We start from the raw sequence: 22,233 nt of genomic DNA on the forward strand, positions 1-22,233 counted from the left end.
ACAGGAAGGGCTAGTGAGAACTACAACTCCCAGCATACATTTGGGCATGCACGGGGACGGAACAAGGGGAACTACAGCTCCCGGCATGCCGTTCGCCGAGTCTCTTGCCCCAATATGTCTGCGCCCAGGCTGCGCTGAGAGCGGCGAGTGGAGTTGATATTAGGGGCTGAGCCGCAGGGTGAGTTCTGGGGCGTGTGGGGCAATGGGGAAGGGAGGCTGAGTTTGGGGAATGGCCATGGGTGGGGAGCACAGGGCAAGAGCCAGGCAGGGGCCATGCGGTGGTGGGACGCGAAGGAGGTTGAGCTGTATGGTGAGGGCGGATGGGGGGGCTGAGCTGTATCGAGAGCCAGGGGATCGGGGGGACTGAGGTGTATGGTTAGGGCGCGTACAGGGGGTCGGGGGGGACTGAGGTGTAAGGTTAGGGCGCGTACAGGGGGTCGGGGGGGACTGAGGTGTATGGTTAGGGCGCGTACAGGGGATCGGGGGGACTGAGGTGTATGGTTAGGGCGCGTACAGGGGGTCGGGGGGGACTGAGGTGTATGGTTAGGGCGCGTACAGGGGATCGGGGGGGACTGAGGTGTATGGTTAGGGCGCGTACAGGGGATCGGGGGGACTGGGGTGTATGGCTAGGGCGCGTACAGGGAATCGGGGGGACTGGGGTGTATGGCTAGGGCGCGTACAGGGGATCGGGGGGACTGGGGTGTATGGTTAGGGCGCGTACAGGGGATCGGGGGGGACTGAGGTGTATGGTTAGGGCGCGTACAGGGGATCGGGGGGGACTGAGGTGTAAGGTTAGGGCGCGTACAGGGGATCGGGGGGGACTGAGGTGTAAGGTTAGGGCGCGTACAGGGGGTCGGGGGGGACTGAGGTGTATGGTTAGGGCGCGTACAGGGGGTCGGGGGGGACTGAGGTGTATGGTTAGGGCGCGTACAGGGGATCGGGGGGACTGAGGTGTATGGTTAGGGCGCGTACAGGGGGTCGGGGGGGACTGAGGTGTATGGTTAGGGCGCGTACAGGGGATCGGGGGGGACTGAGGTGTAAGGTTAGGGCGCGTACAGGGGATCGGGGGGGACTGAGGTGTATGGTTAGGGCGCGTACAGGGGGTCGGGGGGGACTGAGGTGTAAGGTTAGGGCGCGTACAGGGGGTCGGGGGGGACTGAGGTGTAAGGTTAGGGCGCGTACAGGGGATCGGGGGGGACTGAGGTGTATGGTTAGGGCGCGTACAGGGGGTCGGGGGGGACTGAGGTGTAAGGTTAGGGCGCGTACAGGGGATCGGGGGGGACTGAGGTGTATGGTTAGGGCGCGTACAGGGGATCGGGGGGGACTGAGGTGTAAGGTTAGGGCGCGTACAGGGGGTCGGGGGGGACTGAGGTGTATGGTTAGGGCGCGTACAGGGGGTCGGGGGGGGACTGAGGTGTATGGTTAGGGCGCGTACAGGGGATCGGGGGGACTGAGGTGTATGGTTAGGGCGCGTACAGGGGGTCAGGGGGGGACTGAGGTGTAAGGTTAGGGCGCGTACAGGGGGTCGGGGGGGACTGAGGTGTATGGTTAGGGCGCGTACAGGGGGTCGGGGGGGACTGAGGTGTAAGGTTAGGGCGCGTACAGGGGATCGGGGGGACTGAGGTGTATGGTTAGGGCGCGTACAGGGGATCGGGGGGACTGAGGTGTATGGTTAGGGCGCGTACAGGGGATCGGGGGGGACTGAGGTGTAAGGTTAGGGCGCGTACAGGGGATCGGGGGGGACTGAGGTGTATGGTTAGGGCGCGTACAGGGGATCGGGGGGGACTGAGGTGTAAGGTTAGGGCGCGTACAGGGGGTCGGGGGGGACTGAGGTGTATGGTTAGGGCGCGTACAGGGGGTCGGGGGGGACTGAGGTGTAAGGTTAGGGCGCGTACAGGGGATCGGGGGGACTGAGGTGTAAGGTTAGGGCGCGTACAGGGGGTCGGGGGGGACTGAGGTGTATGGTTAGGGCGCGTACAGGGGGTCGGGGGGGACTGAGGTGTAAGGTTAGGGCGCGTACAGGGGGTCGGGGGGGACTGAGGTGTAAGGTTAGGGCGCGTACAGGGGATCGGGGGGGACTGAGGTGTATGGTTAGGGCGCGTACAGGGGGTCGGGGGGGACTGAGGTGTAAGGTTAGGGCGCGTACAGGGGGTCGGGGGGGACTGAGGTGTAAGGTTAGGGCGCGTACAGGGGATCGGGGGGGACTGAGGTGTATGGTTAGGGCGCGTACAGGGGGTCGGGGGGGACTGAGGTGTAAGGTTAGGGCGCGTACAGGGGGTCGGGGGGGACTGAGGTGTAAGGTTAGGGCGCGTACAGGGGATCGGGGGGGACTGAGGTGTATGGTTAGGGCGCGTACAGGGGATCGGGGGGGACTGAGGTGTAAGGTTAGGGCGCGTACAGGGGGTCGGGGGGGACTGAGGTGTATGGTTAGGGCGCGTACAGGGGGTCGGGGGGGACTGAGGTGTAAGGTTAGGGCGCGTACAGGGGATCGGGGGGACTGAGGTGTAAGGTTAGGGCGCGTACAGGGGGTCGGGGGGGACTGAGGTGTATGGTTAGGGCGCGTACAGGGGGTCGGGGGGGACTGAGGTGTAAGGTTAGGGCGCGTACAGGGGATCGGGGGGACTGAGGTGTATGGTTAGGGCGCGTACAGGGGGTCGGGGGGGGACTGAGGTGTATGGTTAGGGCGCGTACAGGGGATCGGGGGGACTGAGGTGTATGGTTAGGGCGCGTACAGGGGGTCAGGGGGGGACTGAGGTGTAAGGTTAGGGCGCGTACAGGGGGTCGGGGGGGACTGAGGTGTATGGTTAGGGCGCGTACAGGGGGTCGGGGGGGACTGAGGTGTAAGGTTAGGGCGCGTACAGGGGATCGGGGGGACTGAGGTGTATGGTTAGGGCGCGTACAGGGGATCGGGGGGACTGAGGTGTATGGTTAGGGCGCGTACAGGGGATCGGGGGGGACTGAGGTGTAAGGTTAGGGCGCGTACAGGGGATCGGGGGGGACTGAGGTGTATGGTTAGGGCGCGTACAGGGGATCGGGGGGGACTGAGGTGTAAGGTTAGGGCGCGTACAGGGGGTCGGGGGGGACTGAGGTGTATGGTTAGGGCGCGTACAGGGGGTCGGGGGGGACTGAGGTGTAAGGTTAGGGCGCGTACAGGGGATCGGGGGGACTGAGGTGTAAGGTTAGGGCGCGTACAGGGGGTCGGGGGGGACTGAGGTGTATGGTTAGGGCGCGTACAGGGGGTCGGGGGGGACTGAGGTGTAAGGTTAGGGCGCGTACAGGGGATCGGGGGGACTGAGGTGTAAGGTTAGGGCGCGTACAGGGGATCGGGGGGACTGAGGTGTATGGTTAGGGCGCGTACAGGGGGTCGGGGGGGGGACTGAGGTGTATGGTTAGGGCGCGTACAGGGGATCGGGGGGACTGAGGTGTATGGTTAGGGCGCGTACAGGGGGTCAGGGGGGGACTGAGGTGTATGGTTAGGGCGCGTACAGGGGATCGGGGGGGACTGAGGTGTAAGGTTAGGGCGCGTACAGGGGATCGGGGGGGACTGAGGTGTATGGTTAGGGCGCGTACAGGGGACCGGGGGGGACTGAGGTGTAAGGTTAGGGCGCGTACAGGGGATCGGGGGGACTGAGGTGTATGGTTAGGGCGCGTACAGGGGGTCGGGGGGGGACTGAGGTGTATGGTTAGGGCGCGTACAGGGGATCGGGGGGACTGAGGTGTATGGTTAGGGCGCGTACAGGGGGTCAGGGGGGGACTGAGGTGTAAGGTTAGGGCGCGTACAGGGGATCGGGGGGACTGAGGTGTATGGTTAGGGCGCGTACAGGGGGTCGGGGGGGGACTGAGGTGTATGGTTAGGGCGCGTACAGGGGATCGGGGGGACTGAGGTGTATGGTTAGGGCGCGTACAGGGGGTCAGGGGGGGACTGAGGTGTAAGGTTAGGGCGCGTACAGGGGGTCGGGGGGGACTGAGGTGTATGGTTAGGGCGCGTACAGGGGGTCGGGGGGGACTGAGGTGTAAGGTTAGGGCGCGTACAGGGGATCGGGGGGACTGAGGTGTATGGTTAGGGCGCGTACAGGGGATCGGGGGGACTGAGGTGTATGGTTAGGGCGCGTACAGGGGATCGGGGGGGACTGAGGTGTAAGGTTAGGGCGCGTACAGGGGATCGGGGGGGACTGAGGTGTATGGTTAGGGCGCGTACAGGGGATCGGGGGGGACTGAGGTGTAAGGTTAGGGCGCGTACAGGGGGTCGGGGGGGACTGAGGTGTATGGTTAGGGCGCGTACAGGGGGTCGGGGGGGACTGAGGTGTAAGGTTAGGGCGCGTACAGGGGATCGGGGGGACTGAGGTGTAAGGTTAGGGCGCGTACAGGGGGTCGGGGGGGACTGAGGTGTATGGTTAGGGCGCGTACAGGGGGTCGGGGGGGACTGAGGTGTAAGGTTAGGGCGCGTACAGGGGATCGGGGGGGACTGAGGTGTAAGGTTAGGGCGCGTACAGGGGGTCGGGGGGGACTGAGGTGTATGGTTAGGGCGCGTACAGGGGGTCGGGGGGGACTGAGGTGTAAGGTTAGGGCGCGTACAGGGGATCGGGGGGACTGAGGTGTATGGTTAGGGCGCGTACAGGGGATCGGGGGGACTGAGGTGTATGGTTAGGGCGCGTACAGGGGATCGGGGGGGACTGAGGTGTAAGGTTAGGGCGCGTACAGGGGATCGGGGGGGACTGAGGTGTATGGTTAGGGCGCGTACAGGGGATCGGGGGGGACTGAGGTGTAAGGTTAGGGCGCGTACAGGGGGTCGGGGGGGACTGAGGTGTATGGTTAGGGCGCGTACAGGGGGTCGGGGGGGACTGAGGTGTAAGGTTAGGGCGCGTACAGGGGATCGGGGGGACTGAGGTGTAAGGTTAGGGCGCGTACAGGGGGTCGGGGGGGACTGAGGTGTATGGTTAGGGCGCGTACAGGGGGTCGGGGGGGACTGAGGTGTAAGGTTAGGGCGCGTACAGGGGATCGGGGGGGACTGAGGTGTAAGGTTAGGGCGCGTACAGGGGATCGGGGGGACTGAGGTGTATGGTTAGGGCGCGTACAGGGGGTCGGGGGGGGGACTGAGGTGTATGGTTAGGGCGCGTACAGGGGATCGGGGGGACTGAGGTGTATGGTTAGGGCGCGTACAGGGGGTCAGGGGGGGACTGAGGTGTATGGTTAGGGCGCGTACAGGGGATCGGGGGGGACTGAGGTGTAAGGTTAGGGCGCGTACAGGGGATCGGGGGGGACTGAGGTGTATGGTTAGGGCGCGTACAGGGGACCGGGGGGGACTGAGGTGTAAGGTTAGGGCGCGTACAGGGGATCGGGGGGACTGAGGTGTATGGTTAGGGCGCGTACAGGGGGTCGGGGGGGGACTGAGGTGTATGGTTAGGGCGCGTACAGGGGATCGGGGGGACTGAGGTGTATGGTTAGGGCGCGTACAGGGGGTCGGGGGGGGACTGAGGTGTAAGGTTAGGGCGCGTACAGGGGGTCGGGGGGGACTGAGGTGTATGGTTAGGGCGCGTACAGGGGGTCGGGGGGGACTGAGGTGTAAGGTTAGGGCGCGTACAGGGGATCGGGGGGACTGAGGTGTATGGTTAGGGCGCGTACAGGGGATCGGGGGGACTGAGGTGTATGGTTAGGGCGCGTACAGGGGATCGGGGGGGACTGAGGTGTAAGGTTAGGGCGCGTACAGGGGATCGGGGGGGACTGAGGTGTATGGTTAGGGCGCGTACAGGGGATCGGGGGGGACTGAGGTGTAAGGTTAGGGCGCGTACAGGGGGTCGGGGGGGACTGAGGTGTATGGTTAGGGCGCGTACAGGGGGTCGGGGGGGACTGAGGTGTAAGGTTAGGGCGCGTACAGGGGATCGGGGGGACTGAGGTGTAAGGTTAGGGCGCGTACAGGGGGTCGGGGGGGACTGAGGTGTATGGTTAGGGCGCGTACAGGGGGTCGGGGGGGACTGAGGTGTAAGGTTAGGGCGCGTACAGGGGATCGGGGGGGACTGAGGTGTAAGGTTAGGGCGCGTACAGGGGATCGGGGGGACTGAGGTGTATGGTTAGGGCGCGTACAGGGGGTCGGGGGGGGGACTGAGGTGTATGGTTAGGGCGCGTACAGGGGATCGGGGGGACTGAGGTGTATGGTTAGGGCGCGTACAGGGGGTCAGGGGGGGACTGAGGTGTATGGTTAGGGCGCGTACAGGGGATCGGGGGGGACTGAGGTGTAAGGTTAGGGCGCGTACAGGGGATCGGGGGGGACTGAGGTGTATGGTTAGGGCGCGTACAGGGGACCGGGGGGGACTGAGGTGTAAGGTTAGGGCGCGTACAGGGGGTCGGGGGGGACTGAGGTGTATGGTTAGGGCGCGTACAGGGGGTCGGGGGGGACTGAGGTGTAAGGTTAGGGCGCGTACAGGGGATCGGGGGGACTGAGGTGTAAGGTTAGGGCGCGTACAGGGGGTCGGGGGGGACTGAGGTGTATGGTTAGGGCGCGTACAGGGGGTCGGGGGGGACTGAGGTGTATGGTTAGGGCGCGTACAGGGGGTCGGGGGGGACTGAGGTGTAAGGTTAGGGCGCGTACAGGGGATCGGGGGGACTGAGGTGTATGGTTAGGGCGCGTACAGGGGGTCGGGGGGGGGACTGAGGTGTATGGTTAGGGCGCGTACAGGGGATCGGGGGGACTGAGGTGTATGGTTAGGGCGCGTACAGGGGGTCAGGGGGGGACTGAGGTGTATGGTTAGGGCGCGTACAGGGGGTCGGGGGGGACTGAGGTGTATGGTTAGGGCGCGTACAGGGGGTCGGGGGGGACTGAGGTGTAAGGTTAGGGCGCGTACAGGGGATCGGGGGGACTGAGGTGTATGGTTAGGGCGCGTACAGGGGATCGGGGGGACTGAGGTGTATGGTTAGGGCGCGTACAGGGGATCGGGGGGGACTGAGGTGTAAGGTTAGGGCGCGTACAGGGGATCGGGGGGGACTGAGGTGTATGGTTAGGGCGCGTACAGGGGATCGGGGGGGACTGAGGTGTAAGGTTAGGGCGCGTACAGGGGGTCGGGGGGGACTGAGGTGTATGGTTAGGGCGCGTACAGGGGGTCGGGGGGGACTGAGGTGTAAGGTTAGGGCGCGTACAGGGGATCGGGGGGACTGAGGTGTAAGGTTAGGGCGCGTACAGGGGGTCGGGGGGGACTGAGGTGTATGGTTAGGGCGCGTACAGGGGGTCGGGGGGGACTGAGGTGTAAGGTTAGGGCGCGTACAGGGGATCGGGGGGGACTGAGGTGTAAGGTTAGGGCGCGTACAGGGGATCGGGGGGACTGAGGTGTATGGTTAGGGCGCGTACAGGGGGTCGGGGGGGGGACTGAGGTGTATGGTTAGGGCGCGTACAGGGGATCGGGGGGACTGAGGTGTATGGTTAGGGCGCGTACAGGGGGTCAGGGGGGGACTGAGGTGTATGGTTAGGGCGCGTACAGGGGATCGGGGGGGACTGAGGTGTAAGGTTAGGGCGCGTACAGGGGATCGGGGGGGACTGAGGTGTATGGTTAGGGCGCGTACAGGGGACCGGGGGGGACTGAGGTGTAAGGTTAGGGCGCGTACAGGGGGTCGGGGGGGACTGAGGTGTATGGTTAGGGCGCGTACAGGGGGTCGGGGGGGACTGAGGTGTAAGGTTAGGGCGCGTACAGGGGATCGGGGGGGACTGAGGTGTAAGGTTAGGGCGCGTACAGGGGGTCGGGGGGGACTGAGGTGTATGGTTAGGGCGCGTACAGGGGGTCGGGGGGGACTGAGGTGTATGGTTAGGGCGCGTACAGGGGGTCGGGGGGGACTGAGGTGTAAGGTTAGGGCGCGTACAGGGGATCGGGGGGACTGAGGTGTATGGTTAGGGCGCGTACAGGGGGTCGGGGGGGGGACTGAGGTGTATGGTTAGGGCGCGTACAGGGGATCGGGGGGACTGAGGTGTATGGTTAGGGCGCGTACAGGGGGTCAGGGGGGGACTGAGGTGTATGGTTAGGGCGCGTACAGGGGGTCGGGGGGGGACTGAGGTGTATGGTTAGGGCGCGTACAGGGGGTCGGGGGGGGACTGAGGTGTATGGTTAGGGCGCGTACAGGGGATCGGGGGGACTGAGGTGTATGGTTAGGGCGCGTACAGGGGATCGGGGGGGACTGAGGTGTATGGTTAGGGCGCGTACAGGGGATCGGGGGGGACTGAGGTGTATGGTTAGGGCGCGTACAGGGGATCGGGGGGGACTGAGGTGTATGGTTAGGGCGCGTACAGGGGATCGGGGGGGACTGAGGTGTATGGTTAGGGCGCGTACAGGGGGTCGGGGGGGGGACTGAGGTGTATGGTTAGGGCGCGTACAGGGGATCGGGGGGGACTGAGGTGTATGGTTAGGGCGCGTACAGGGGATCGGGGGGGACTGAGGTGTATGGTTAGGGCGCGTACAGGGGATCGGGGGGGGACTGAGGTGTATGGTTAGGGCGCGTACAGGGGATCGGGGGGGACTGAGGTGTAAGGTTAGGGCGCGTACAGGGGATCGGGGTGACTGAGGTGTATGGCTAGGACGCGTACAGGGGATCGGGGGGGACTGAGGTGTATGGTTAGGGCGCGTACAGGGGGTCGGGGGGGACTGAGGTGTAAGGTTAGGGCGCGTACAGGGGGTCGGGGGGGACTGAGGTGTAAGGTTAGGGCGCGTACAGGGGATCGGGGGGGACTGAAGTGTATGGTTAGGGCGCGTACAGGGGGTCGGGGGGGACTGAGGTGTATGGTTAGGGCGCGTACAGGGGATCGGGGGGACTGAGGTGTAAGGTTAGGGCGCGTACAGGGGGTCGGGGGGGACTGAGGTGTATGGTTAGGGCGCGTACAGGGGGTCGGGGGGGACTGAGGTGTATGGTTAGGGCGCGTACAGGGGGTCGGGGGGACTGAGGTGTAAGGCTAGGGCGCGTACAGGGGGTCGGGGGGGACTGAGGTGTATGGTTAGGGCGCGTACAGGGGGTCGGGGGGGACTGAGGTGTATGGTTAGGGCGCGTACAGGGGGTCGGGGGGGACTGAGGTGTAAGGTTAGGGCGCGTACAGGGGGTCGGGGGGGACTGAGGTGTATGGTTAGGGCGCGTACAGGGGATCGGGGGGGACTGAAGTGTATGGTTAGGGCGCGTACAGGGGGTCAGGGGGGGACTGAGGTGTAAGGTTAGGGCGCGTACAGGGGGTCGGGGGGGACTGAGGTGTATGGTTAGGGCGTGTACAGGGGGTCGGGGGGGACTGAGGTGTATGGTTAGGGCGTGTACAGGGGACTGAGGTGTATGGTTAGGGTGTGTACAGGAGCCATGGGGATTGGGGGGTTGAGCTGTATGGCTGTACAATAGGGGTGGGGAGCACTAGGACCCTCAGGGAATAGTGGTTTCTAACCGTGATATGGCACAAACAACAGTTTCCCCAGGCCTGTGGCACCTCTTGGGTGGCAAAGGAGCCCTTTCTAGTGCCAGTGTGGTGGGTGCTGGAGAGAGCCTGCCAGCTCCCCAGCGCTCTCCCCTGGGGCTGGATTCTGCCCCCTGTGACCTTCCCTCTCCCCTGTACTCATCTCGCAGCTGAGACTCACCATGTCAAAAATCTCCCGTGCCGCCAAAGCTGCGAAGAAGGTCGATCCCGGGAGTGTCATCCGAATGATCATCCGGGCAGGGCAGGCCATGCCGGGGCCTCCCCTGGGCCCTGTCCTCGGGCAGGTAGGCCAGGCCTCTCACTGGCTGTGTGATCGGGGCGGGGAGGCCTGTTATACTGGGGATGGTTGGTGTGTTTAACAAGTGGTGTGGGCGAATGAGGTTCACTGCAAGGGCAGCAGGTGCTTCTGGGACAGTGATGCTCCAAAATAATCCCCTCCCCAGGGTTCCTGCTCCCCCCTGTGGCTACTCACAAGGTGGGAACGGGGTTAGCTGCTCTCACTCTGGGCTGCTCAAGGCTATTGGATCTGTGGTTCAAATCCTGCGGTATGGGGTCTTTAGCCCCCTCCCATTTGCTGGCTGGATGCAGATGTCAGGGCAGCATCCCAGCTTATGGAGGGAGGATTTCCTCTTACACCTGTTCCCAGGGGCACAGTGTTTGTGGGCAGGAAGAGATCCAGCCTCCCCAGGCGTGTTTGGGAGACACATGGGGGCACGGAGCCCTTTAGGGATTGAGTCTCTTATGGGGCCCAGTCCCTCTACTGGCTCTTGAGCTCTCTGCAATTGAAGCATCTTCCCCCTTGGGGTGGGGGACAGAGAGATATTGCTCTATTGAACTTCATGTTGGGGTTCCAGTCCCAATCGGGGCAGCCAGGCTGGGCATGAGGCACTCAGGAATCACAAGGGGTTGTCTTTCGTTCAAATGCCTGTGGAAAGGATCGGTTCAGGCTGGAAGTAGCTGGCACTGGTGGCTTTAGCTATGAGAGAGAAGGGCATCTCTGAGGCCTTCGTTGCTCTCCCCAAATGGGGCAGCGCCTCAGACCTGTGCTGCGAGGAACGAGTGTTGTAACTGTTGCCGGTGATGACTTCCTGGGGAGTCCGTCTGTCAGACGAGTCTGGCATCATGATTGGCTGAGATCACAGCTTAGTCGCTGACGGTAACTGCGTTGATACAATTGATTGGGACTCCACAAAGCATCTGACTTGGTACCTCGCGGCATTCTGACGAAACGCCTAGGGCAGGGCAAAATCAATGCACCCCTATGAAAGGGGCTAGAAACTGGCTAGTGATCCCCTTGACTGTGTAAACAGGATTAGTGAGTATGAGCAGGGAGGGGATTTTGCCCCATCCTAGTCCATGGAGTGCATCCACATGCATTGCCATGTGTTGAAAAATCAGAGAGGGTGCAGAAAAGAGCCCCAGAGTGACCCACCGGCTGGAGAATGTCTTGCGGGGAGAGGCTGTGGGAACTGCATGGAGTTAGCTTTTCCCAGACGAGGTTCCAAGGGGGCTTGATCCCCAGTCTCTCAGCCCTTCCATGCGGGGTGGGGGCGGTTCTGGAGCAGGGAGCTCATTAATGTCACCAACAGAGGCTGAGTGAGAGTCAAGGGCCTGGAGGTGATGCCTGGATGCATTCATGGGCCATTGTTTAAGAGGGAGGCAGATCTGCCCTTCTGACAAGTGCCCCAGGAATGGGGTGGGGGTGGGAAGGGAGTCTGTTGCTTGGAGTCTCAGTTCAGCTCTGGAGTCAACGAGCAGCTCTGAGCAGGCTGCAGGATCCCTGGGAGGATTATCCAGCCGGGGGGGTCAGACTGGAGGATTTGAATGGGCCTTTCTGGCCTTGACATGTGACTGCACAAGCTCCCGCCGCACCCCCGATCCCACCGCTTAGAGTGAGCGCAGCCCAGCAATGCGCCTGTGTGTTGTCTTGTCTGCTGCTGCAACCCGCTCTGGGCTGTGTTCAGACAATGGCTAGAGAGGGGCTGGGCTGGAATGGCTGAGAATGCCCCTGCCTGCCCCGGGCTCAGAGCCCGTCTGTAGCTGCTGCTTGTGCAAAGGTGGAGCCCAGAGGCACCGTTCTACTGACACACACACACGACTGAGATCAGCCCTCGTCATGCTGGAGGCTGCACAGACGTTTCCCCGGCTGACATCAGGGCTCCTAGCGCGCCTGGCCCTGCACAGACCCATACCAAGAGACCTGTCCCAAAGAGCTCCTGGACAGAGGGAGGGTGGCTGTTAGCTGGGACCCATAAAGCAGCCACGACTCATCCATGGTCATGGAGGGAATCAGTGGCGAGGATTGCACCCCTGAGTCCCAGCCCAGAGCATCCTCCCACCCTTCCCCAAGACCATGCTGCCTCCTGGCATGGCGGGGCCCAGCCGGTGGGTAGTGGGCATCTGTCCCAGCAGCAGGGCACTTGGCCTCTCCTCTGCTGGGAGTGTGGAGAGTCCTGCTGGGCTGCTGCCCCATGCGGTGCCCTCCTGTAACAGGGCAATGGGGTGACCCCACTGAATCCTGGCCCCCAAGCTGGGATTGTCCCAGCTCTGGAGAAGGGGCTGGGGGTTGCTGCTGTATAAACAGCCCCTGTGCCCACCCCAGAGGTGGCATTGTTCCAGTGCTGGGGCAGGTGAGTGGCTGCAGGATGGGTGCAGGGAAGGCTGTGTTAAAGCCCCTTCTCTCAAGCTGGAGGGGACAGGGAAACCCAAGCAGAGAGCCGGGAGCTGCTGGGCTGGGCCTGGCTCTAAAGGAGCCAATGCGTGAGCCTCTCCCCAGTGATGAGAGGGGGCCACAGCCCCTTGTAGGGGATGTCACAGTACGTGGTCAGTGGTCACTCGCTAACCACCCGCCACGGGGATGGGAATGCCCTGAACTCTATGATGGGGAAACAGAGGGCCCAAAGAGGGACAAAACATTTCTCTGAGGTCACACAGTGAGTCAGTGACTGAGCTGGGACAGAACCCAGGAGTCCTGGCTCCCCTCCCCTTCCCTCCTGCTGGCTGATAAAGGGGGTACTCAGGGCTCCATCCCTCCCCTGCCCCGCCTTCGCCAAGGTCAGGGGCTGGCGCTTCCTTGGGGGCACCGGGTTGAGAATGCAGGCCGTGGTGCACCAGCCCCAGAACTCCGTGCACACTGGGATCCAAGGTCTGGTCTGTGTTAGCTCTTCTTTATTTTGCCTCTGTCCTGCATGGAGCATCCAGGCCCCAGGCATGTGCCCCCTACCTCTCCGAGTGCCAGGGCCATAGCTGGCACCACCCATTGGGCCCATCCAGTGGTCCAGCCTGGGCTCGCTACACTCTAGTCCCTCACCACGGGGCCAGCTGGGTGTGGGCCCATGTGTCTCAGTCTAGCTCAGCACAGGGGTGATGAGTGTACACAGTGGTCATCAATGTGCTGCAGTGGGGAGTGGAGCCCAAAGGGCAGGGGTTGAGCATGCCTCCCACCCCAGCACTGCTGGTGTCCCTCAGTCCCCACCTGCAGCTCCCCAGCTATCTCAGGGCCCCTCAATCCCAACCCATAGTCCCCTGCTGTGCCTGGTGTTCCTCAACCCCTTTCTATGCTAGTCCTGTCCGTTAGTGAATAGTGGTTTGTGATCTCAGCCCCTCTCTGCGTGTGAAGGAGTCTGGGGGCCAGTTTACATCAGGGCAGCTTTGCCGGAAAATACCAACAGGGGATCTGGCCCCATGCTCACAGCTCCAACTCAGGGTGTGGGTGTTGCAGTGTCCCTGCGCACTCAGAACTCCCGGGGGGTGAACCTGGGCCCAGAGGTGCTGTCCATGCCCCCACGCCGGGGCGTGTGACATGGCATGTCCCCAGGGGGGAGCTCCCCCAGCCCAGCAGCCCCAGCTCTGTGGTACTGCAAGGCCGTGCACCCCTTGAGCGCGATGGCCAGTAGGTTCTTGGCCATGAAGATGGCAGAGACCCGCTGGTCGCGGTAGAGCAGCAGGTCAGCAGCCCGGATGGCCAATGTGGCCAGGTTGACAGCCAGCAGGCTGAGCAGCGGGTAAAGTGGGAGGCGGGGTGGGGCGGGCAGGTCCATCTCGCCCAGTGCCACGCAGGGCAGCACCAGCAGCAGGCTGTAGCAGTAGAAGAAAGTCAGGCCCTCAGCCCACAGCGGCAGCCTCTGCCACTGAGGCTCCCACAGGCTGGCCTGCATCTCCAGTAGGTCCAGCAGGTCCACCACCACCCAGAGAAGCCGGCCGCGCAGGTCCTCCTTGCGCCGGAAGGTGGCCACATGCTCCAGGTGCTCGGTGGCCACCAGGACCACGTAAAGGGAGGGGATGCAGATGGAGAGCAGCAGGGTCAGGGTACGGCGGGCCAGCGGGTCAGGGGTGCGCCGGTCGGCCCGGTACCCCTGGTAGATGAAGTATAGCTTGATCTCCAGGGTGAAGACAAAGAGGAACCAGAGTGCCATGGTGTAGCCATGCCGCGGGGTCCGCACCTCGGCACCCGCCCATGCCCCCACGTAGCGCAGCACCAAGAGGAAGCACAGATCACCTGCTAGTGCCAGGGCCAGCACGCTGGCCCGCTGCGCTCCAGCGCTCAGCTCCATCAGGTACACATCGACTGCTGCCATGGTGGAGACGATCACCACCGCTGACATGCAGGCGTGTGGCTTGCTGGCAGGGGGCGGTGGTGCCATGGAGCGGGGGAGCCTGGTCACAGGGGGTGGCCAGCTGGCAGCTCCTGCGGGGAAAAGACAGCAGTGGTGAGTCACACTTGCCTGGGGCAGGATGGGCCATGAGAGACCAGGCTGCAGACTTGGGACGCACCATCCCGGGGCTAATGCTGGGCCCACAGGGACCGAGGACAGGCCAGAGGGGACCCGGCTATGGACAATTGGGCCATGGGGGACCAAGGACAGGCCGTGGCTTCTGGACATGCACATACCATCCTGGGGCTAATGCCGGGCCTCCAGAATGGGTCACTCCAAATGCCCCCGTGGTTAAGTGCTGTGGGCAGGGGGTGGGGACTGTGCTCCCCTCTGCCCCCTACAGGCTGCATTGCAGGGAACGCACTTCCCCTTTTGCTGTCCTGAGGAATGCAGCCTCTCTGAAGGGCTCCCAGGGAAGGGCTGGCCCAGCACCCCTGCATTCCCCCTGTACTTCACCCCGGCCCTTGCACCAGTCCCACAGGGCCCCCTCTAGCACAGAATGCCCTCAGTGGGGGCGGTGCCTGTAGGGAGTTATCTGAGGAGCACGGCTGGGCAGGCAGGGTGATGGGAGTGGTCTGACTCTGCTGGCTCCCAAACCTGATGGGGACCCTGAAACTGGGTCAGCCCAGTGCTGTCCCACACAGGGAAACTGAGGCACTGAGCGAGAGGGGCTCACCCAGGGGCACATGGAGTCAGTGGCAGTGCTGGGGCTAGACCTCCTGGCTCCCAGCCTGCTGCTCTAGCCACTAGACTCACTCGCCTCCCAGAGTGGAGAGTAGAACCAAGGAGTCCTGGCTCTCAGCTCTAACCGCTGGCTCCAATAGCAGCACCTGTGTGCGGGGAGGAGTTGAGCAGTGAGGTATTTGGTTGCTGATCCCAGCAACTATCGGTGTTGCTGGCAGCCCTGTCCCCTCATTCTTAATGGGCCAGCAAGGCAGCCAGCCCCTGCCACTCTGGTCCTTCCCCATGGCACCTTCTCAGGGAGAGCAGCCAGCGGAGGGAGAGCCCTCCACTTGCCCCGCCCCATAGCGAACACTACAAACACACACTGGCCATGCTCACGCTCCCCCAAGACACTGCAGCCACAAATAGCGACTTCAGCCACCTTGACATGGCATTTCATTGATGTTGATTAGATATAAACAGCCCCATGCCCCAGAGCCAGCTGCATCTCAGTGCCGGGTGAGGGATCCCTGTATAAAGCCCCCCTCCTCCCCCCAGCCCAGAGCCAGTCGCATCTTAACCCCCGGCGAGGGATCCCTGTATAAACAGTCCCCCCTCCCCTGTGCCCCAGCCCAGAGCCAGCTGCATCTCCACACCAGGCGAGGGATCCCTGTATAAATAGCCCCTACACCCCAACCCTGAGGCAGGCGCTAGGTGCCTTGCTGGTGCACACACAGCACTGATTTCTCAGAGGTTAAAGGGCCCATGTGGTTATTGACTAGGATGCTGCAGGAAGGATGCTGGGTAGGATTCTCACAGCTTTGGCTAGCGGGGCTGGGGCTGCCCCCCCCCCCCCCATGATGGTAGAGACCAAGGGTCCAATTTCCCAACTGGCCTGATGCCAATGCAGCTGATAGTGCCAGCATGATTTATGGATTTCTTTTTTGGGGGGGAGGGAGGGAGTGAAGCTTCAATGAGCTCTTCCCATCACTGTCTTTCTTGCCTCTTTCCCCCCCAAATGATGGAGTTTGGAAGGGTGACACAGCTGGGGGCAGGGCCGGCTCTAGGATTTTTGCCGCCCCAAGCAAAAACAATTTTGGCCGCCCCCCCCACCGCTGTTTTTTTCTTACCCCACCCCTGGCTCCGCCTCAACTCCGCCCCTTCCCCAAATCCCCAGCCCTGCCTCCTCCCCCCAGGCTCTCAAGCATGAAACAGCTGATTCGAGTGCCGCTGCTCCCCCTCCCTCCCAGGCTCTCAAACCCGGGAGGGAGGGGGAGATCCGCGCGAATCAGCTGTTTTGCGCACCGCGGCCGCTTGGGATCTCCCCCTCCCTCCCGGGTTTGAGAGCCTGGCGCGCGAGCGGCAGCAGTGGAGGTAAGTTAGGGCGGCCAGGGCACATTTTTAGGGGCGGCATTCTGGCGCCGGCCATGCCGCCCCTAAAAATGTGCCGCCCCAAGCACCAGCTTGTTTTGCTGGTGCCTAGAGCTGGCCCTGGCTGGGGGTGGCACTGGCTGGTTCTGGGGGCTGGGACCTTTGCTGTCTAGGGGCTGCCCAGCTGGCTGTGATCCAGCCCTGACGCAGGGGGACTGATTGGCTCAGGTGGGGATGTCCATCTTCTGTGCTGGGAGCTGGTTGTGACATGCCAGCCTGTATTAGTGGGGCACGCTTTGCCTGCCCGCTGTCTTCGTGCTCCCCTCCCACCCGTGGATCCCAGAACCAGCCATTTGGCTTGCTGACAGCAGTGTGCTCTGGCAGGGGATGGGAACGGCTCCTCCTGGTAGGTGATCCCTGCAGGTGGGGGTGGGTAATGTGGCCTGTCCCTCCCTCCTTGGTGCCAGCTTAGGGTGACCAGATAGCAAGTGTGAAAAAAACGGGACAGGGGGTGGGGGTTAATAGGAGCCCATATTAAAAAAAAAAAAAGTCCCAAATATCAGGACTGTCCCTATAAAATCAGGACATCTGGTCACCCTATGCCAGCTTCCAGCCCAGCAAGTAGCTCCTGGGCTCTCCACCCTCCCTACTCACATGACAGTCAGTCAGATTCATTTGCCCTGCCAGAGATGCGTCAGTTCCCAGCGTCTCCCCACAGCACGACTCTCGGGCACTTCACAGACTAGTAGACAGCCAGGGACTGTGCAGCGTCGCACTGGGGCTGTTTATGCAGGGATCTCTTGCCTGGTGCAGAGAAGCAGCTGGCTCTGGGGTGGGGTATGAGAGCTGTTTATGCAGGGATCCCTTGCTCAGTGTTGAGATGCAGCCACCTCTGGGCTGGGGTTGTGTAAAAGCAGCACTGCACAGTAGTACAGTGGGTGACAGGAAGAACTGTTTGTTGCCGCTGACCTCAGTTCCCTGCTGTGATGCTAAAGGGGTGGATGTTCTGTCCCCAGCTCTGGGAGGGGAGAGGGGTCTAGTTTGTTAGAGCAGGGGTGATTTCAGAGCGACATACTGACCTGGGCATCCTGGTCCTCCCTGGGAGCAGGCTGGACCTCGCTCCTCCCCCTGCATCAGTCCAGGGCTCGGGCTCTGTCCGGCTGTCTGTGCCCCACTCCCTGCCATGGCTTCAAGCTGTGGGTAGTCCCGTGTCTGTTGGCTGCTCCCTAATCCACAGCCCTGGGTGCTGCTCCTGCACAGCCTTGCCTGTGGGGAGGGGGTCGGGGCTTACCATGTGTCCCCAGATCCTGTGAGCCTGACCCCATCGCACCCCAGTCCCCGAATCCCCCATTGCCTCCCCCACCCCAGTGCTTCCTCCTCCCCCATTGCCTCCCCCACCCCAGTGCTTCCTCCTCCCCCGGCCCCCAATCCCCCATTGCCTCCCCCACCCCAGTGCTTCCTCCTCCCCCATCGCCTTCCCCCCCATCCCATTGCTTCCTCCTCCCCCGGCCCCCAATCCCCCATTGCCTCCCCCACCCCTGTGCTTCCTCCTCCCCCATCGCCTTCCCCCCCATCCCATTGCTTCCTCCTCCCCCGGCCCCCAATCCCCCATTGCCTCCCCAATCCCATTGCTTCCTCCCCCCCGGCCCCAATCCCCCCATCGCCTTCCCCCCCCATCCCATTGCTTCCTCCTCCCCCATCGCCTTCCCCCCATCCCATTGCTTCCTCCCCCCCCCGGCCCCCAATCCCCCCATTGCTTCCTCCCCCCCCCGGCCCCCAATCCCCCCATTGCTTCCCGCTGCCCGTCTCGCGCGGAGGCGTTCCCGGCCAGACCCCCGGGGGCAGGGCAGCCAGTTCCCCGCCCCCATTACCTGCAGGTCCCGTATGCTGGAGCGGCAGCGGCGCGCGTGCGTGAGCGCAGGGGGCGGGGCCTGAATCCCGCCGCAGGGTCTGGGCTCTGCGCGGTCCTTGTGCCGCCGGCGGCGTGGGGGCGGGGAGCCTGGGCTGCTCTCGGTGCTCCGGGGGGCGAGGAGATGGCGGGCTCTGGAGTGGGCTCCGACTGAGGGGTGGGGTCCGGGGTCTAGTGGTTAGAGCAGGGACTGGGAGCCAGGACTCCTGGGTTCTCTTCCCAGCGCTTGAGGGCAGTGGGGTCTAGTGGTTAGAGTGGGAATCAGGACGTGGGGTCTGCCCCTGGTTCTGGGAGAGGGGTGGGGGTGGCATTCTTGCTGCCCCTGTACAGTGCCACTGATTCTCCTGGGACCAGGAGTTCAGTCCCTTCTGGGGCAGGACTGTCCATTCCTGGGCAGGGTTACAGGTCCATCTACAGCATTTTGGGCCCCAAAGCGCCAGCGTCAGCCCATCCTGGTGCAGATCCCTGTAGTAGCCAGCCTGCCCTGATAGCTCTGCAACCCCGAGGCGGGAAATTCTCCGGAGGCAGGCAGAGATGGACGGGGAGGGAGGCGCCACCCTGGTATCCTCCCGTCAATCATAGCGCAGTGACCAGAGCAATGAACAAAGGGGCTCAATAGCATGGGCATGGGGTCTGGGCTAGTGTGTGTGCTGCCTCCCGCTGGAGGGAGCAGGTCCTGCAGTGTGTGGTTCATAGGCTCTGAGGCCAGAAGGGCTCATTGGAGTCTCTGCGTGTGTCTCTGCCCATGTGGGGTTCGCTGGTGTGTGTGTGCTGGGTGGGGGTTGTGCTGTGCGTGTCTCGGGGTGTGGGGTTGCTGGGGTGTGTGCGTTGGGCAGGGGTTGTGCTGTGTGTATGTCGAGGTGTGGGGTTCCTGGGGTATGTGTGCTGGGCGGGGGTGGTGCTGTGTGTGTGTCGGGTTGCTGGGGTGTGTGCGCTGGGTAGGGGTTGTGCTGTGCATGTGTCGGGGTGTGGGATTGCTGGGGTGTGTGCGCTGGGTGGGGGTTGTGCTGCGCGTGTGTCAGGGTGTGGGGTTGCTGGGGTGTGCACTCTGGGTGGGGGTTGTGCTGTGCGGGTGCGGGGTTGCTGGGGTGTGCGCGCTGGGGGGGTTGTGCTGTGCATGTCTTGAGATGTGCTGGGGTGTGTGTGCTGGGCAGGGATTATGCTGCGCATGTCTGGGGTTCCATCTAGGTGGGACGTGTGTGTGGTCGGTGTGGTGTCTGGGTTCCCTGGGGAGCTCAAAACTGCTTCGGGAGGCAGCGAGTGCTGCTCTAATTCAGCTTCATTTGGCCTGATCATTAGTGACAACTTCATATTGCACAAGTCGTCCCACCAGATCCAGAGCCCTGCGTTACACCCTGGATCTGGACTCTACGCCCAGCCAGGGCTGGCTCTAGGCACCAGCAAAACAAGCTGGTGCTTGGGGCGGCACATTTTTAGGGGCGGCATTCTGGCGCGGGCCATGCCGCCCCTAAAAATGTGCCCCTGCCGCCCTAACTCACCTCCCCTGCTACCGGTCGCGCGCCACTGCTCGCCCTCCCTCCCAGGCTCTCAAACCCGGGAGGGAGGGGGAGATCCCAAGCGGCCGCGGCACGCAAAACAGCTGATTCGCGCGCCGCGGCCGCTTGGGATCTCTCCCTCCCTCCTAGGCTTGAGAGCCTGGGGGGAGGAGGCAGGGCTGGGGATTTGGGGAAGGGGCGGAGTTGAGGCGGGGCCGGGGGTGGGGTAAGAAAAAAACGGGGGTGGGGGGGGTGGCCAAAATTGTTTTTGCTTGGGGCGGCAAAAATCCTAGAGCCGGCCCTGCGCCCAGCCCCTCTGGGAAGGAGTGCAGTAGCCTCACCCCATGCCATCAAACAGGGAATGAGGGGTGGGGGGCATATACCATTGAAATGTGACCCCAGGGCAGGGGACTGGCTGGCTCAGGTGCGGGGAATGGGATACAGGGCCTTTCCCCTCTGGGGAGCACCAGCTGTGGTTTGGGGTTGGGTCACACGTGGATCTGCAAGAGATTCTGGGGCATATGGGGCAGGTGGGTGGGGGATCCGAACCCCCTGACAGTGTCCCTGCTTCTCTCCCCAGAGGGGCATCCCCATCGGGCAGTTCTGCAAGGACTTCAACGAGCGAACCAAGGACATCAAGGAGGGGGTGCCGCTGCCCGTGCGCATTGATGTCAAGGTGAGACACCCCCCACCCCCTGCAACCCACACCCCAGCACACCCAGAGACACACACAGCACAACCCCCGCCCAGCGTGCACGCCCCAGGAACCCCACACCCTGCTGCACCCTGCTGCCCCCTGCTGCCCCCCAGCCCTGCTGCCCATGTGTATTGATATCAGGGGGAGGCACCACTACACACAGCCCTATCCTGCTCCACCCCATCACTGCCACTGGGCCAGAGCACACCCCTCTGCAGTGGGGCAGGATCTGTGTGTGGCAGGTTACTGGGGGGTCTCCCTTTGGGGTGCAGAAGGGTCTGGGCTACGTCTCCTCAGGCAGAACCCCAGTTTAAGCTCACCCCCTCAATGTGTTGCAGCCAGATAGAACCTATGAGATCCAGATCAACCAGCCCACGGCCTCCTATTTCCTCAAGGCAGCCGCCGGCATCGACAAGGGGGCAGCACAGACCGGTGAGGAGATGAATGGGGGTGGCGCAAACTGGAGGGACACAGAGCAGGGAGGGGAGAGGCCCAGACTGGTGGGGAGGGACTCGCACAATACGGGAGCAGGGCCACACAGGGTGGTTAGGGCAGGGGTCCCACCGATGGCGGGGGGCAGTCACCCTGTGTTCTGGGGGTGCCCACTCTGCCCTCTGTGCTGAACCCCAGCTAGCACATGGTGAGTGGCACCCAGGGCCTCCCTCCACTTCCCTGCTGGCCCTGATGCCCTGTGAACAGGTGTTGGGGGGAGAGTTGGGCCCCCAGGACTCACCCCCCCCCACGCACCCCCTCTTGGAGATGACCTGCAGCAAGTGCACCCCATAGAAAGAGCCTGTGGGTCCCCTGGACTGCGTCTGACCATGGCACACGGGGAGCTGCAGGTCAGGATGGAGGGGCCTTGCAGGAGGGCTGCAGGTTGGCTGGAGGGGCCCTGTGGTCTGTTGGGGGGCGCTGCAGGTTGGGACACGGGGGCCCACATGGGGTAGGGGAGTTGTGGGTCAGGATGCAAGGGGCCCACAGGGGGGCTGTAATGAGGCCCCATGGGTGGAGCTAACAGGTCTCTGGCTGAACAGGGCACGAGGTAGCGGGCATGGTGACCCTGAAGCATCTGTACGAGATCGCTCTGGTGAAGTCCAAGAACTCCAACTTTGTGGTGCGGGACACGAGTCTGGAGAAGGTGGTGAAATCCCTCATTGGCAGTGCCAAAACCCTGGGCATCAAGGTGGTGAGAGAGTGAGTACCCACACAGAGTCCATGGGGGGCAGGAGCCCTGGGTTCCCAGCTCTGGGTGAGTGCAGGGGCGGGGGGAGTTGGCAGTCAGGATTGCTGGGTTCTATGCCTGACTCTGGGAGCCAGGACTCCTGGGTTCTATCCCCAGGTCTGGGCAGGGAGTGGAATCTAGTGGTTAGAGCAGGTGGGGCTGGGTGTGGTCTAGTGTGCTAGATGGGGCTGGGAGCCAGGTCTTCCATGTCAGGCAGGTCTGACCCCTTTCTTCTCCCCCCACCAGCCTCAGTGCAGAGGAATATGCCGTGTTCCGGCAGCAGCGCGAGGAGGCCTTGGCGGTGGCGGCAGCAGAAGCCCAGGCAGCGGCATTGGCGGCAGCCACCAAGAAGAAATGATCTCCAGGACACCCGCTTCCCTAGGGGACTGCAGGACCAGCAAGTCCAGATCCCACGTTCCTGGCCCCACTCTGGGCGTGGGGAGCTGGGGGCATCCCCTCTGGAGCAGCATGTCAGTCTGTCCATCCATTCCCCCACCCCTGTTCCCCTATCCTGGCCATCTTTGTCCTATGGACTTGCCTCTATGGAGAACGGGAATTAGCCCCACCCCCTGCCACAGGCCCACCCCTCATATCCAATCCTTCTTTAAAATGTGCTGAATTGCTTTGATGCAATTAAAATCCCAACCCAATAAAACCCCACTGTGACCCCCAAACTAGGAGCAGCCTGTGTCTGTGTGTGTGCAGGGGTAGGGACTTGGGATATGGGGCCTTTCCCCTCTGGGGGGAGACAGCTTGGATCCAGCCCTAGAGCGGTCAGACTGGCTGGCTCGGG

The 22,233-nt window shown here is 63.1% G+C and overlaps 2 protein-coding genes across 2 annotated transcripts; one reads left to right on the plus strand and one right to left on the minus strand.

The window, feature by feature from the left end:
• Window positions 1-24: 24 nt before the first annotated feature.
• Window positions 25-22,114, plus strand: MRPL11 (mitochondrial ribosomal protein L11). The gene is made up of 6 exons (XM_005305455.5): window positions 25-178; window positions 9,577-9,711; window positions 20,102-20,197; window positions 20,557-20,650; window positions 21,253-21,412; window positions 21,687-22,114. The coding sequence occupies exons 2-6, from the start codon at window positions 9,589-9,591 to the stop codon at window positions 21,796-21,798; spliced, it is 585 nt and encodes a 194-aa protein (XP_005305512.1). The 5' UTR covers window positions 25-178; window positions 9,577-9,588; the 3' UTR covers window positions 21,799-22,114.
• On the minus strand, window positions 12,579-17,513 carry LOC101947716 (transmembrane protein 121-like). Its single transcript, XM_005305454.4, is given in 3 exon segments — window positions 12,579-14,114; window positions 17,196-17,323; window positions 17,325-17,513. Coding segments are annotated over 3 exon segments (1,224 nt in total). The 5' UTR covers window positions 17,468-17,513; the 3' UTR covers window positions 12,579-13,161.
• Window positions 22,115-22,233: the final 119 nt, after the last annotated feature.

This window comes from Chrysemys picta, chromosome 7, assembly GCF_011386835.1.
Source record: "Chrysemys picta bellii isolate R12L10 chromosome 7, ASM1138683v2, whole genome shotgun sequence".
NCBI lineage: Eukaryota > Metazoa > Chordata > Testudines > Emydidae > Chrysemys > Chrysemys picta.

What these genes read in the sequence shown, in the direction of transcription:
- MRPL11 (XM_005305455.5), top strand. Translation starts at nt 9,589, where the DNA reads ATGTCAAAAATCTCCCGTGCCGCCAAAGCTGCGAAGAAGGTCGATCCC. An exon ending in TGGGCCCTGTCCTCGGGCAG is followed by an intron (nt 9,712 to 20,101) that starts GTAGGCCAGGCC and finishes TTCTCTCCCCAG; the next exon opens with AGGGGCATCCCCATCGGGCA. An exon ending in CCGTGCGCATTGATGTCAAG is followed by an intron (nt 20,198 to 20,556) that starts GTGAGACACCCC and finishes AATGTGTTGCAG; the next exon opens with CCAGATAGAACCTATGAGAT.